The sequence below is a fragment of the Thunnus thynnus genome, chromosome 11, assembly GCF_963924715.1.
Source record: "Thunnus thynnus chromosome 11, fThuThy2.1, whole genome shotgun sequence".
NCBI classification, from domain to species: domain Eukaryota; kingdom Metazoa; phylum Chordata; class Actinopteri; order Scombriformes; family Scombridae; genus Thunnus; species Thunnus thynnus.
The window spans coordinates 28,478,686-28,491,367 of NC_089527.1; the positions used below are offsets into that span (position 1 = coordinate 28,478,686).

At 38.2% G+C, this 12,682-nt stretch overlaps 1 protein-coding gene across 4 annotated transcripts; it reads right to left on the bottom strand.

The window, feature by feature from the left end:
* Positions 1–2,099: 2,099 nt before the first annotated feature.
* LOC137193093 (uncharacterized) lies at positions 2,100–9,005 on the bottom strand. Of its 4 annotated transcripts, XM_067604286.1 has the most exons (10): positions 7,600–9,005; positions 6,269–6,391; positions 5,730–5,922; positions 5,362–5,427; positions 4,871–4,969; positions 4,473–4,538; positions 3,816–3,914; positions 3,495–3,600; positions 2,907–2,960; positions 2,100–2,477 (listed from the first exon to the last, which is right to left on the bottom strand). In XM_067604286.1, the coding sequence occupies exons 3-10, from the start codon at positions 5,847–5,849 to the stop codon at positions 2,227–2,229; spliced, it is 861 nt and encodes a 286-aa protein (XP_067460387.1). In that variant the 5' UTR covers positions 5,850–5,922; positions 6,269–6,391; positions 7,600–9,005; the 3' UTR covers positions 2,100–2,226. The 4 variants fall into 4 exon arrangements, with proteins under 4 accessions (XP_067460387.1, XP_067460385.1, XP_067460388.1 ...); XM_067604284.1 differs by having other exon boundaries at positions 5,730–6,391; XM_067604287.1 differs by lacking the exon at positions 7,600–9,005 and adding an exon at positions 7,328–7,593 and having other exon boundaries at positions 5,730–6,391.
* Positions 9,006–12,682: the final 3,677 nt, after the last annotated feature.

Here is a 12,682-nt window from a genome sequence, read left to right on the forward strand (position 1 = left end):
ATTGTAATTTGGTGTGTTTTACCATAACAATCCTGTTTCAAGGAAGACAGCAGAGAGCTGTCACAGAAACCACATTCAACATGTGGTACCTAGCACCTCCAACTGTGTGACTTCCTCGGTAGTTAAAAGACAGAGACACTGAAACCAACAAGCATTTCATCTTTAACATAACATCCATTTGAGTGATGGAGCAAATCTATGTCAATGTTAAACGTATGAAACCTGTTGATTCAAGACCTTCAACAAATCAGACAGGTAAGAATGTTCAGTCAGACAGAGAGGCTGACATGCTGAGCTGTGAGTAGTATGTTTTAATCTGTCATTAATCCTGTTGTATGATTGATTGGATTCACTGGTCTTTGCTCTGTTCAGGTCCGAGGAGCTCAGAGAGGAGATTTTATAGAGCTGTTGTTCTCTGTCTGGGGCTGCTGAGTGTTTTCCTGCTGGCTGGACTCATCGGCCTCGGTGTCCACTGTGAGTCTGGTTAACATTCAGAAATCAGTGATCATGTAGGACTATTATCAAAAAATGCTCATGTTTTACCAGGATGTTTATTTGAGTTTTTTCATTTATATTTTGGGTTGTCTTGGTTCCATTCTCTTATTTTCTTTTTGTATTATCGTTTTTTTCTCAATGTAGCTCTTCAATTTATTAACAAAGATATTATGAAGAAAAAAACAACGTTTCCATATTTTGTGAATATGATTTTGTGAAAGTGAAGTGTAAAACTTAATTTTTCACACAGGTCACAATGACGGGCCAAAATGAGGAAATATTTTGACTTGAGTGGATAAAGTAACTATTTTTGTAGTTTTGTATTTAATGTTGTAAAAACATGTCCCTTATTATTATTTAAGTTTTCTTTTATTTTTTTGACAAATTATATCCACTAATGTGAACATACATCATCTCAGGAGTGGCATTATCAAAAGGCATGGCATATTAAGTATATAATGAGGATGTTACATATGAAATAGTAAGATCCCTTTATAGGAGGAGCAGTGACTGGCATTTAAGCAATTTCAATATGAATCCAAAAAAGGGCCCATAGATAGAAAGAATGTATGTATTCCAAACCACCCATTAGTCTACTGATAGGATACTTTTTATTTATTTGCTATTTTAGATCTTTTATAAAATCTAAGACTGCCTCTTCATTGATTTCAGACCATTACTCAGTGCAGCATTCAGCTGAAGAACTCTCCACTGTAAAAGCCAACCTGACTAAAGAGAGAGACCTGCTGAACACCAGCATCATTGAAAAGACTAAAGAGAGAGACCTGCTGAACACCAGCATCATTGAAAAGACTAAAGAGCGGAACAGGCTGAGTAAGTGTGGACATTGCACACATACATTCTTTAATACAGAAATACTCTGGTGAAAACTGAAATAGATTATGTGGTTAGGTGCTTCTCTGTACTCACAGTTCTGTAAAATGTATCTGCAGTCAGCAGATGTCTCTCTACCACATATCTCTGTGCGTAACGACCCTTCTTGAAGCAAACATGAGTTTCTGTTAAGACTGTTTTTTGCTGTATTAGATGTGGACCCCTCTTTCCACTTGCTCCACAAAGACGTGGTCAGTATCAAAAAAATCTATTTTGAGCCATACTACCAGAATCTCACTTCAAAAGTTGAATACACACAAAGCAACTGAAAATATAACAACCTGACAACACGCATCCTTGTAAGGACATAGATAATTAGGTACATAAGCCCCGCCTATCACAAAAATGGAAACTATAAGGACCTAGTCAATTTATAAGGACAGTGGTTATACACACACACAAACGTGTCACTGAAGTGACTTGAAGGGTCTAACATGACTTAATGGAACTTGGCTTCACACAAACACTGAAATGAAGGCAGTGTGCATTAAAAGGACACACCTAATATATGAGGACAAATTGTTTTACACAACAGCACTGAGAAATGGAAAGACATAACTGATCTGTGAGGAGCATTTTATAACAAAGGGCTAATACTGGCATGTTACTAAAACACATGATGCTTTTTATGTGAACTGGTTGTTATCTACATCAGGTACAGCCTTGTAATGGATAGATGATAGATAAGGAAATTAAACCACATGCAGAAGTCAGTGAACAAGGACTTAAATTTAATTGTGTTTTTTGTCAGAACATGACAATTCTATAATTCAGATATAAACCTTTAGCTTTAACTATAAGGAGATCTTCACAAATGAAAACAAAAATGGCGGCTGTTCAGTCACCACCTTTCTTCTTTAAGGATATGCCATGATTTCTGACAAAGTCTCTTATGTTTTGAACTGTGCGATTGGCTAGAGCAGGATGCTCAGCTGTCTTGCACTGCTGACACTCAATAACTGTTGCTAGTTTCCCGTTGTTGATGAGAGTTTTGAAATGTCTCAGCGCTGCTGCAACCTCAGATGGAGACCACTGCTGCTTTCGTTTCCTCCTGGGAACAAGCCCTTCATCAGCATTTTTGAGAAACGCTATAAAAAAAAAAAAAAAGAAACCAGATTGTAAATAGAAACCCAAACTGTAGGTCAAAAATGCATTTTCTCCACATTTATAATATGACTTATTACAACTTTGAAACCATGTTAAGTATGGCTGCACTGATCTGATGGTTTCCTCTGCTTGTACCAAATCTGCATCCCAACTCACAATATTTGCAAGATTTGTAAAAGGTGTTTGCCGGTGTATGGCTCACAGATCACTCATTTATTTACATATTTACATTTTAGTTGAAAAGATTTATACATATAAATATTAAGGGAATACCTTGCATATTACCACAGCATTTTGGGGGTTTTAACGTAGCTAGTGTGGGCCAATTAAAAAGGCTTTGTTATTGTTTATTGGCTTAAAGATTCCTTTAATATTGGCAGGAGGAAAACAATTGACTATCTCTCTCTTACCAAGGCGTTCATGTGGTTTTGTTTTCCTCCTGGGCTTTTTGCACCTGTTCTGCCCTACAAAAACAAAAGTTAACAAAAACAATGTCAGTGTCAACCAAACCTCTGATGTTAATGTTTAATTGTTATGCCACCTGCAGCTTATAAATCAACAGCCCAAAAATAATGTTCATTAATTTTCAATAACTACAGAAAATTCTACAGCAAGTGGCTATAAACTATCTCTATATGTCTGTATGTCCTTCACATATCTCTTAAACTGTTCATCCAATCAACTCCACCTTTCCTCAATTCACCTTTTACTCTCAGAAGCACAAATTAAAACCAAAAGCACTTGCTGACCTCTGTGAAAATATGTGTTGTAACTACTTTGTGCATAGATCATTTTGTTTTTTTTAAAGTTTGAGAATTTTAAAAAAATAAGGATATTTGTGAAGTTAAGAAAGAGGTGTAAAGTTGGGTCACACTGAAACACTGAAGCGCCTTCACTCAACAATCCATTCAAACAGTGGAAAAATGGCGGCAGTAATAGTTACAGTTTATTGAAAACCAAAAATGGATACATATCTTACTCAAAGACAAAATACTCACCTTTACATCTCAAACCAATCCATTTTAAGGCAGAGAAGGGTCCATAACACAACACACATTTCTCCAAGCTTGGTACTTCTGAGGAAACCACATCATGTTTACAGTTCTGTTGAAAAAAAAGACAGTGTGTCAAAGATTACATCATAAATTTTCAAATGATTTGATTTGATAGAGAAACTTACAATTCAGTGTTAGGGCTGAAATGCAACCTTTACTCTTTGACTGAAGATATTGCCAGATATAATTTAACCCCCAACCCCCCTAAAAAGACAGATGTTGCCTAAATATTATTATTATTATTAAATTTTACAATAAACTTACTTGATAACTGTTTTCCAAGTGACATTCAAGCATCACAAGTGTCTTGTCTGGACAGGACAGGACGGGAGACATGACAGGAGATTCTCTCTCGCCCAAGAACTATACGAACACATACAATAGTGAAATTAAAATACATTTTTACAAAACTGTTCAGTCAAATTTTGTATAATGGCTAAACTATGTAAAAAGAAGTGTCAATGTCTCTATAGCAAAATCCATGTCCTTGCTCTTGTAATCTTATTTTCATGGCATGACATTTGATTTGGTATTTTGTTGATGGCACTGTCAATAAAATACAATAAACCACTTCCATACAGCAAAAACTGATGAAAAACTGCTACGCATCTAATGTTACAAAGTAATACTGATACTACTAAATACTTAACAGTGTACATATAGAGACCCCAGAGTGTCTATACCTGACCAGAACATACACACTGAGGACTGTGTATCTATAACACTAAGCTCTTAAAACACATTTCTCAATAATGTCACTGACAGTGTCCAAATACACGGTCCTCAGAGTGTCTATACCTGACCATTGTAGACACACTGAGGACTGTGTATCTATACCCTCCAGTCAACTTCCAGTCAAAACTGTTTTGCTACTGAAAAAAATCTGACGTCATTATCAACATTCAATGGAAATTAAGTCACCTGTTCAACATCTTTGGTGCAGTCAGATGCCCAGGCTGCATGGTGAGGATGTGCTTCAGTTGAAACCTTGTGTAGAAAAAGGGAAAAAATATAATTAAATAACCAGTAAGGCACAATAAGACTGTACCTGTTGATATGTAGTGAGTTAACAACACAATTATCTATACAGGAAAATGTTAAGGTCTCAAATATACTGTATGTAAACATAAAAAACATTTGTTCAGCTTTTCACAGAAATCAACAGCCAATACAGCACTGTGACATACATTTAGACACAAAAGACTGTACTTACTGATACCCTGAGAGCTAACAATACAATTATATACTGAGGAAATGACAGATGATGATGATGAAATGGTAATGTAGTGTAATGATGATAGTGAGGTTTTAAAACTTACCTGAATAATGTTGTCTGAGATATATTCATGCTTCACAAGTGTCTTGTCTGGACAGGATGGGACAGGAGACATGACAGGAGATTCTCTCTCGCTCAAAAGCTATATGAACACATACAATAGTGAAATTAAAATAGATTTTTACACACATAAGTGTTAAGTTAATTGTTCAGTTATACTTCGTACTATGGTAAAAATTTCATGGCATTCCATATGAATTGGTATTTTGTTGATGGCACTGTCAATAAAATACAATAAACCACTTCCATACAGCAATGATGAAAAACTGCTACGCATCTAATGTTACAAAGAAATACTGATACTACTAAATACTTAACAGTGTACATATAGAGACCCCAGAGTGTCTATACCTGACCAGAACATACACACTGAGGACTGTGTATCAATACCCTCCTGTCAACTTCCAGTCAAAACTGTTTTGCTGCTGAAAAAAATCTGACATCAATATCAACATTCAATATAAATGAAGTCACCTGTTCAACATCTTTGGTGCAGTCAGATGCCCAGGCTGCATGGTGAGGATGTGCTTCAGTTGCAACCTTGTGTAGAGAAAGGGAAAAAAATATCATTAAATAACCAATAAGGCACAATAAGACTGTACCTGTTGATACGTAGTGAGTTAACAACACAATTATCTATACAGGAGAATGATAGGGGTAAACTATTACTAGGGATACTCAAGTTCATGTAAAAATACTTAGTGACTAAACAAAGCTCTATTCAGTATTGTTCTACACGGTGCACCTGTTTTTTTTTTTTTTTTTTTGTGAAAATACTGAAATTATGGTAGACTCAAACAGCAACTTGTTAGCTCTTTGTGAAAATGAAGTTCTGACTGTACCTTTAATCTCCATGGCCAGTCCGAATCTCCATAGTTGTAGGTTATCTCTTCCCCTGGCCTGATGTCCTTGATCGCAAATAAACAGAGATGAGGCTTTCTATCCACAGTGATGATCCTCATTCTGCTGTTTGGGCTTACATGATCATCATTGAGGAGTCTCCCTGGGGAGTCATCCTCTCTGGCTGCGTCAATACTGAAATTGCAAAAAATTCTGATTACAAAATGTAAAAGTATAATGACAGAAGCACACTATACTAAATGAATAAATAAATCACCACCACCTCTACTACTATTACTATTACTACTACTACTACTACTACTACTACTGCTACTACTACTACTAACATCAAGTTAGTACAAAATGGCAGAGTTTGTTTTTCTGGGTGAAATCAATAAGAAAGTCTCCCTTCTGAAAGTGGCGGCAACTGAACACTCCTCGACCTAACGAAGAACAGAAGATGTGTCAGAAATATGAAGAGATTAAAACAATAATTAAAAGTATGCCTGTGCTAAAGAATTTTTAACAAATGGCAACTCACCTTTAAATGAATTAATATATTTTATATTGAATCCATCCTTGTCCTTGCCCAAAGATGAAAAATATGCTGCCTCTGCTTCTCTGTGGTCTCATTGCTGACATCTCATGCTGAAGATGATGATGACTTCAGTAAAGATATAGAAAAAAATCTGATCAGTTTAACTATCATAGTTAGTTAACTAACTTACTGCAGACCTATTTTACAGTTGACTTTCAGTCTTTTAAGTGTATAGCCTGTGTAGGAAATGTGCCAAACAAATAGATATGCTATACAAATACATTTACCTTGCCTTACTAGGAAGCCATACTGGTGAACAAGCACATAGTTTTGAACCTCCAGTCATGTATTATAATGACTGAGCACTCAATACAAATGACTCAGCTCTCAAACTACATAATGTTACAATCAATACTGTACATACATAGTATACTAGTACTGTACATACTAGTATACATACTGTATACTAGTACAGGTGTCACAACACAGCTCTCCTAAATGTTTGCAGTATTGTGTAACAAACACTAATAAGTGCTTATATTAAACAGGATAATTATATTTATATATATATATATATATATATATATATATATATATATATATAGCCATGGCTTATTATTACCATGGATTCATAATTCACAAAATAAACTGTGATAATTTTACTCATGTCTAGTACTGATAGCACTAACTCATAATGTACAACCTACAACACTAACAGTACACTGAATTAATAACAAAGATATTTCGGCAAACATACAACATACATAAATATACAGGATAGTCTGCAAACTACATCGCCAGTCGAGTGATTTTCCCCACATCACTTACTTAGTCCAAAGACGACACTGCGATTAGCATAACATGACGTTAGCATCGTTAGCTTATTCGCCGTCAGTTAGCATAACATTAGGTTAGCATGGTTAGCTTATTGGTTGTCCTGTCATTAACGTCATTACTCCACAATGCACTGACATACCATAATACCAATACTTTCCCGAGAACATATACGCATTCATCTAACACACTACTGAATATGAACTGTTTATATATACGGAATCATACCTGAAAAGGGAGTTTCTCACGAAAGCAGAAGCATCACATTTTTCACTCATTATTTCTCTCACTCTATCAACCACGTCCAAGCAAAGCTAACGTTAGCTGAACTAAGCTAAACTAAACTGTCCTCAAACTAAGCAAGCGTTGGCATTAATTTCCCAGAAATTTATATGATCAATTGCTGGATAAAAGGGCACTTTCAACTAGCTACCGATATCAAAAAAGTTGCCTTGACTAGTTTCTGGACGCGAAATGTAGTGGTGGGTTTTGAGTCTTACCTCTTCTCCACAGGTGCAGGTGAATATGTGCTGGTTCAGCAGGATATAACGTAATGTTAACCAGGAAATGATTTGGTGGCTGGTTGAAGAGAGGTCACCTCGTTTAGCGTAACACAGCAGTTTTGACAAAAACCTGAATTATGAGGACAGGCGACTGTCAGCCAATCAAAAACGTGTGAATTATTCATTAACGGGTGCAGTTACATCGACCCACCTACAGAGGTCGCTGTGTTATACACAGATTTTACACAAATTCACGTAAATCTGAATTGTGGAGACATTTGCTGAAACTTTGGATTCTGGGTCTCTACACCTATAGAAACACTTCTACGCTGTTCGAATTATGAGGACCCTGTCCCTGTCCTCACAATTCAAAATGTCCTCACAGTGTGGTGTGTATTCATGCAAAATGTCTCCATAAACCACAAATGCGCGCGCCCACACACACACACACACACACACACACACACACACACACACACCAAACTAACACCGCTAGGTGCCGTGTAATACTTATCTGCATGCAGGTTCACAACAACCTATACGGCTAGAGCCCCCACACAGTACAGCCCACGTATCTGAAGCTAAATAAAGGGGCACAGAGACAGCATTAATACACCTGATGAGGTCCTTCAGGCGCAGTGGGTTCGTCTGATAACACAAATCAACCAATCCTACAATCAGTCAAAATATACTAAACCAAAAGAGGCAAAAACAACACTACATATAACTAAACAAAAGAAATAAAGAAAAGAGAAAAAAAAACCCAAAAAACTATAGGCAAAACAGTAGCAAACTATCCTAAAAGAAAAGAAAAAGAAAATTAAAAAAAAAAAAACAATCCCAAATATCCAACCTTCAATATGATATGCTTAATTGTTTCATCCTACCTCTACCATAATAACCATAATAATAATTATGGCGCAGCTCAACTGCTCCTCCGCACTGGACCCCTAAATCACAAAGAACTCATCATTTTCGATACAACTCAATACAACACTACACAGGAAACAACAACAACAACAACTATTTGTCACACCCTGCCTGGACTTTGTGTGTTTTTTTGGTCTTTTTATGTTCTTGTGTTCTTTGGGGTCTCCTGGTTTGCACTTCTGTTTAGTCCTTTGGGTCATATGGGTTTTCTTGGGCGGTGGGTTTGGACTGCCTTTTGTTGTTTAGCCTGGTGTGTTGTGTACGTTAGTTCGGGTTCATGATGGTTCTTGGACAGGTTGGTATGGGTTGTATTTAGAGTATTGTGTTTTTTGGGTTTTGGTTTTGTTACTGTGTTTCCCTTGTGTGTTCATGTACTCCTCCTCACCTGCCCTGCTTCACCCTCGTTAGCCCTGCTCTGCTCTGTGTCTTCCCCACACCTGCCCTGTATCAGTCTCGTCAGCCCTGCCCTGCTTCCTGTGTTTCCCTCAGCCAATCACTCCCAGCCTGCCCTTGTGTCTTGTCACCTGTTCCCCATTCCCTGATTAGTTTAGTCTGTATTTAAGGTCTGGTTTTGAGTTGAGTCTTTGTTGGATCATTTGTTATACTTGTGTTGTCTCATCTGCTAGTTCTGTTCAGCTCTGTTTGCCTGTACTTGGCCATCCATTATTAAAGGAGATTTTCGTCATATCTGCATTCCGGCCTCTGCATTTGGGTCCACTCCTGCTTCCCCACCTGACACTATTAGTGCCTACCTCTACGGTGAAATCTGTTTCCCATGGATCTGGGTGTTCAAAAGCTGGGGTTGCCTGCACCTCGAACAGAAAGACCGAACTCCCTGTCTGCCAGCTGATCACCAGAGACTATAGTACTCTGCGACAGGAAAACACTTCTCTGTGTGTGTGTAGTCAATGAGGATTTATAATGTGCCCGGATGGTAATTGAATGGGACCTGATTGCGCTGTTGGTGTTTCCCTTATATGGAAAGTAACATACTAACAAAAAGGGGAAGTGACATAAGTGGCCGTGACCAGCCAGGTAAAAGTGACTATGCGGGGCTAGGCAGGTAAAAGTGAGGTGAAGGCGAGACTAACCCTTCTACACATGGTAGCCCCTGTACCCATTCTGCATATGAATGTGTGTGAATGGGTGAATGTGAAGCATAGTGTAAAAGCACTTTGAGTGGTCGGAAGACTAGAAAGGCGCTATACAAGTACAGTCCATTTACAAACAGTTGTTTTATTTGTCCAAATGCATGTTCTCCCTCTGGAGTCCGTGATAATACATTGGCTGCCATGGGTTGGTCATAGATAAGCATTTGAAGTGAGTGTGTTACTTCAGCATAGTTTGCAATCCACGCTCTACAGAAGTTAGTCATCCCTAGAAATTACATAATTTGTTTTTTTTGTCTGTGGTTTGGGTGCTTGTGATATTGCTGTTTTCCTATTTTCATGTGGGTGTTTGCCTTCAAAAGAGATATTAAAACCTAAATATTTCACTGTCTTTTTCCATTATTGTAATTTGTTCTTGCTTACTTTATGGCCCTGTTCTGCCAAATATTTTAATAGCGCAATAGTATCAGTTTTACAATGCTGTTCGTTTCCTGACGCGAGTAAAATGTCATCAACATATAATAACAGCTGGCTCCCCCTTTTGAGAAGTGAATTGTGCTAAGTTGGATGACATTGCCATTGAAAAGATCGCTGGGCTTTCACAATGTCCTTGTGGGAGTCTTGTGAATGTATACTTTTTAACTCTGTATTGAAATGCAAACCAAAATTGATCTTCCTTATGGAACGAGACAGAGAAAAATGCATTAGCTAAATCTATCACTGAAGTATTTAGCTTTTGGATTAAGTTTGTTTATCAGCGTGTGTGGGTCTGGAACGAGGGGAGCATGTGATATTACTGCTTTATTTACTGCCTGTAAATCCTGTACTATCCTCCATCCTTTTGATGGGGCTGTCTTTTTTACGGGGAACGGGGCTATTGCATGCTGCATCTGGGCACTTCCTGATAACTCCTGCACTTTGTAGATCTTGTATTATCGGTGCAATCCCCTCTTCCACCTCTGGTTTAAATGGATACTGTCTCTGATATGGCCTGTAAAAGCCTTTTGGAGTTATTTTTACTGGTTGTATTCCTTTAACAAGTCCTACATCAGCTGATCCTTTGGACCACAACTTTTGAGTTACACTGTTTAGGTCTAAGTCTTCTTCGTCAGTTAGATTGAATCAGGCAGTGGTAAAGTCTAGGCTGGTTTCTCCACTGAGGTGAACCACTTGTCCCGCTTGTGTTACCCAGTTCAGGTGGGTACAGTACACATTTAATTTCGGTGCGAATAACACTCTCTCTCTCACCTCCTGCCACTCACAGTTTGATCTCTCTATTTTTGAACCAAACTCGCCTAAATCTTTCCACTGCATCTCTAGGGTTTGTAAACAGGAAATGTGCGGTGTCAGGCTTCCGCAATAGTTTTGCTTCTGCTTCTCGGAGGCTCACCGCTCAAACACAGTTTCCTTTTTGGTCCCAATACAGTTTGGTGATAGTCATTTTGCAGCTGAATTCTTTAAAGAACTTTTCATGATATTCTCTGTCTTGTTCATTTTGATGTCGAAAGTACATTGTGCAATGTAACTCTTCGGGTGTGTGCACTTCAATATTTTTTATTTCAGCTGGAGGAATGCGGTCTTTTACCAATTTCATTAGCTCCTGAGTTATACTTCCTGGCCCAGTTTGAACTAAATCCAAACTGTACCAGTAATTTAACGTCAGTCCTTCGCACACAAATGTTTCTGTGTCGTCCTCTTCATCACTGTCGGTTGTTTTTTGGTTAACTTGGCAGGCTTTCGTACCAGAGCCATTTTGATCTGGTACTCCAGCTATCCCGAATTTCGTCATTAAATCTCATCCTAAGAGGTTAACGGGACACATTTGTGAAATTACCACTGAGGCATATATGTTTTTGTTTGTTTTGGGATCTTTTATTTTTAGAGGTTCAGTTAATGGTTCAATAGTCACATGTCCTGATCTAACCCTTAAACCGACGTTTGATTTTAGGGGAAAATCTGTCCCTGTTTCATTACATCGCACAACTGTTCGGCAAGCTCCAGAATCACATAAGAATGTTATTGATTTACCCCGTACCTTGTAATACTATCCATGGTTTAGTCCCTTCCTGTGATAGTAAAATTTCAGCTGTTTGTAATGATAGGATTTCATCTACCTCTGTCTCCCTATCTGCTAGTGTGTGTGTGTGTGTGTGTCGGTGTTCCGGAGCTAGTCATACAGAGTGGTTTCTTTCCTGTTCTTCTTGTCTGGGTTTCGCTCCTCCGCTCCCTCCTTTCCCCCGTCCTCCTCCTCTCTCTCCTCCTAATTTCTTTGGAGCTCTGCAGTCTTGTGCATACTGTCAAGGTTTGCCACAATTACATTTATATTTTTCATTTAGCAGACGCTTTTATCCAAAGCGACGTACATATGAGACTGATACAACACAAGCAAGGATCTAGTCAGGAGACAACAACACAAGTAAGTGCCATAAAGCTTAAGTTTGGGCCCGATAGGACGTAGATGCCAACGGGCAGTGCAACAAGGCAATGATTAGAGTGCATAGAAGTATGGTTTTTTTTTGGGTTTTTTTGTTTTGGGGTTTTTTTTTGTTTTTTCTATCCCTACAGTTCATCAAGTGCAGAGGTGTTTGCAAAAGAGCTTGGTGGCTACAGTTGTAGCACACATCCGCTTCTCTGCTCCCACCGCTTCCTCTTCCTCTTCTGTAGTATTTCGGACCTTTGTTTCCTTAGAAGAAAATTTCATCAGTGTCATCATTATCATGCAAGAATGTATCTGCAACCTTTCTTTTCTTTTTCTTTGCTTCAATTGTTTCTTCTGCATGGGTTGCATAATCAATGGTTCTCTGCAACCCTGCATTTTTCAAGGCAATCAGATGTTTGGCCACAAATTGGCTGATTTCTGGTCTAAATCCAATCATTTTTTAATTACATGCTGTATGGACTATCTCAGTTTCTCATTCATGTCTACAGCATGTAAGTAACCGTATACTGTACCACTTCGTGTCCTCCGAAGAAACTGAGGATCTTGTGGATGCATCTCTCCTTCCGTGGGGTGATGTCAACCTTCATGAAGGGGTTGTGAG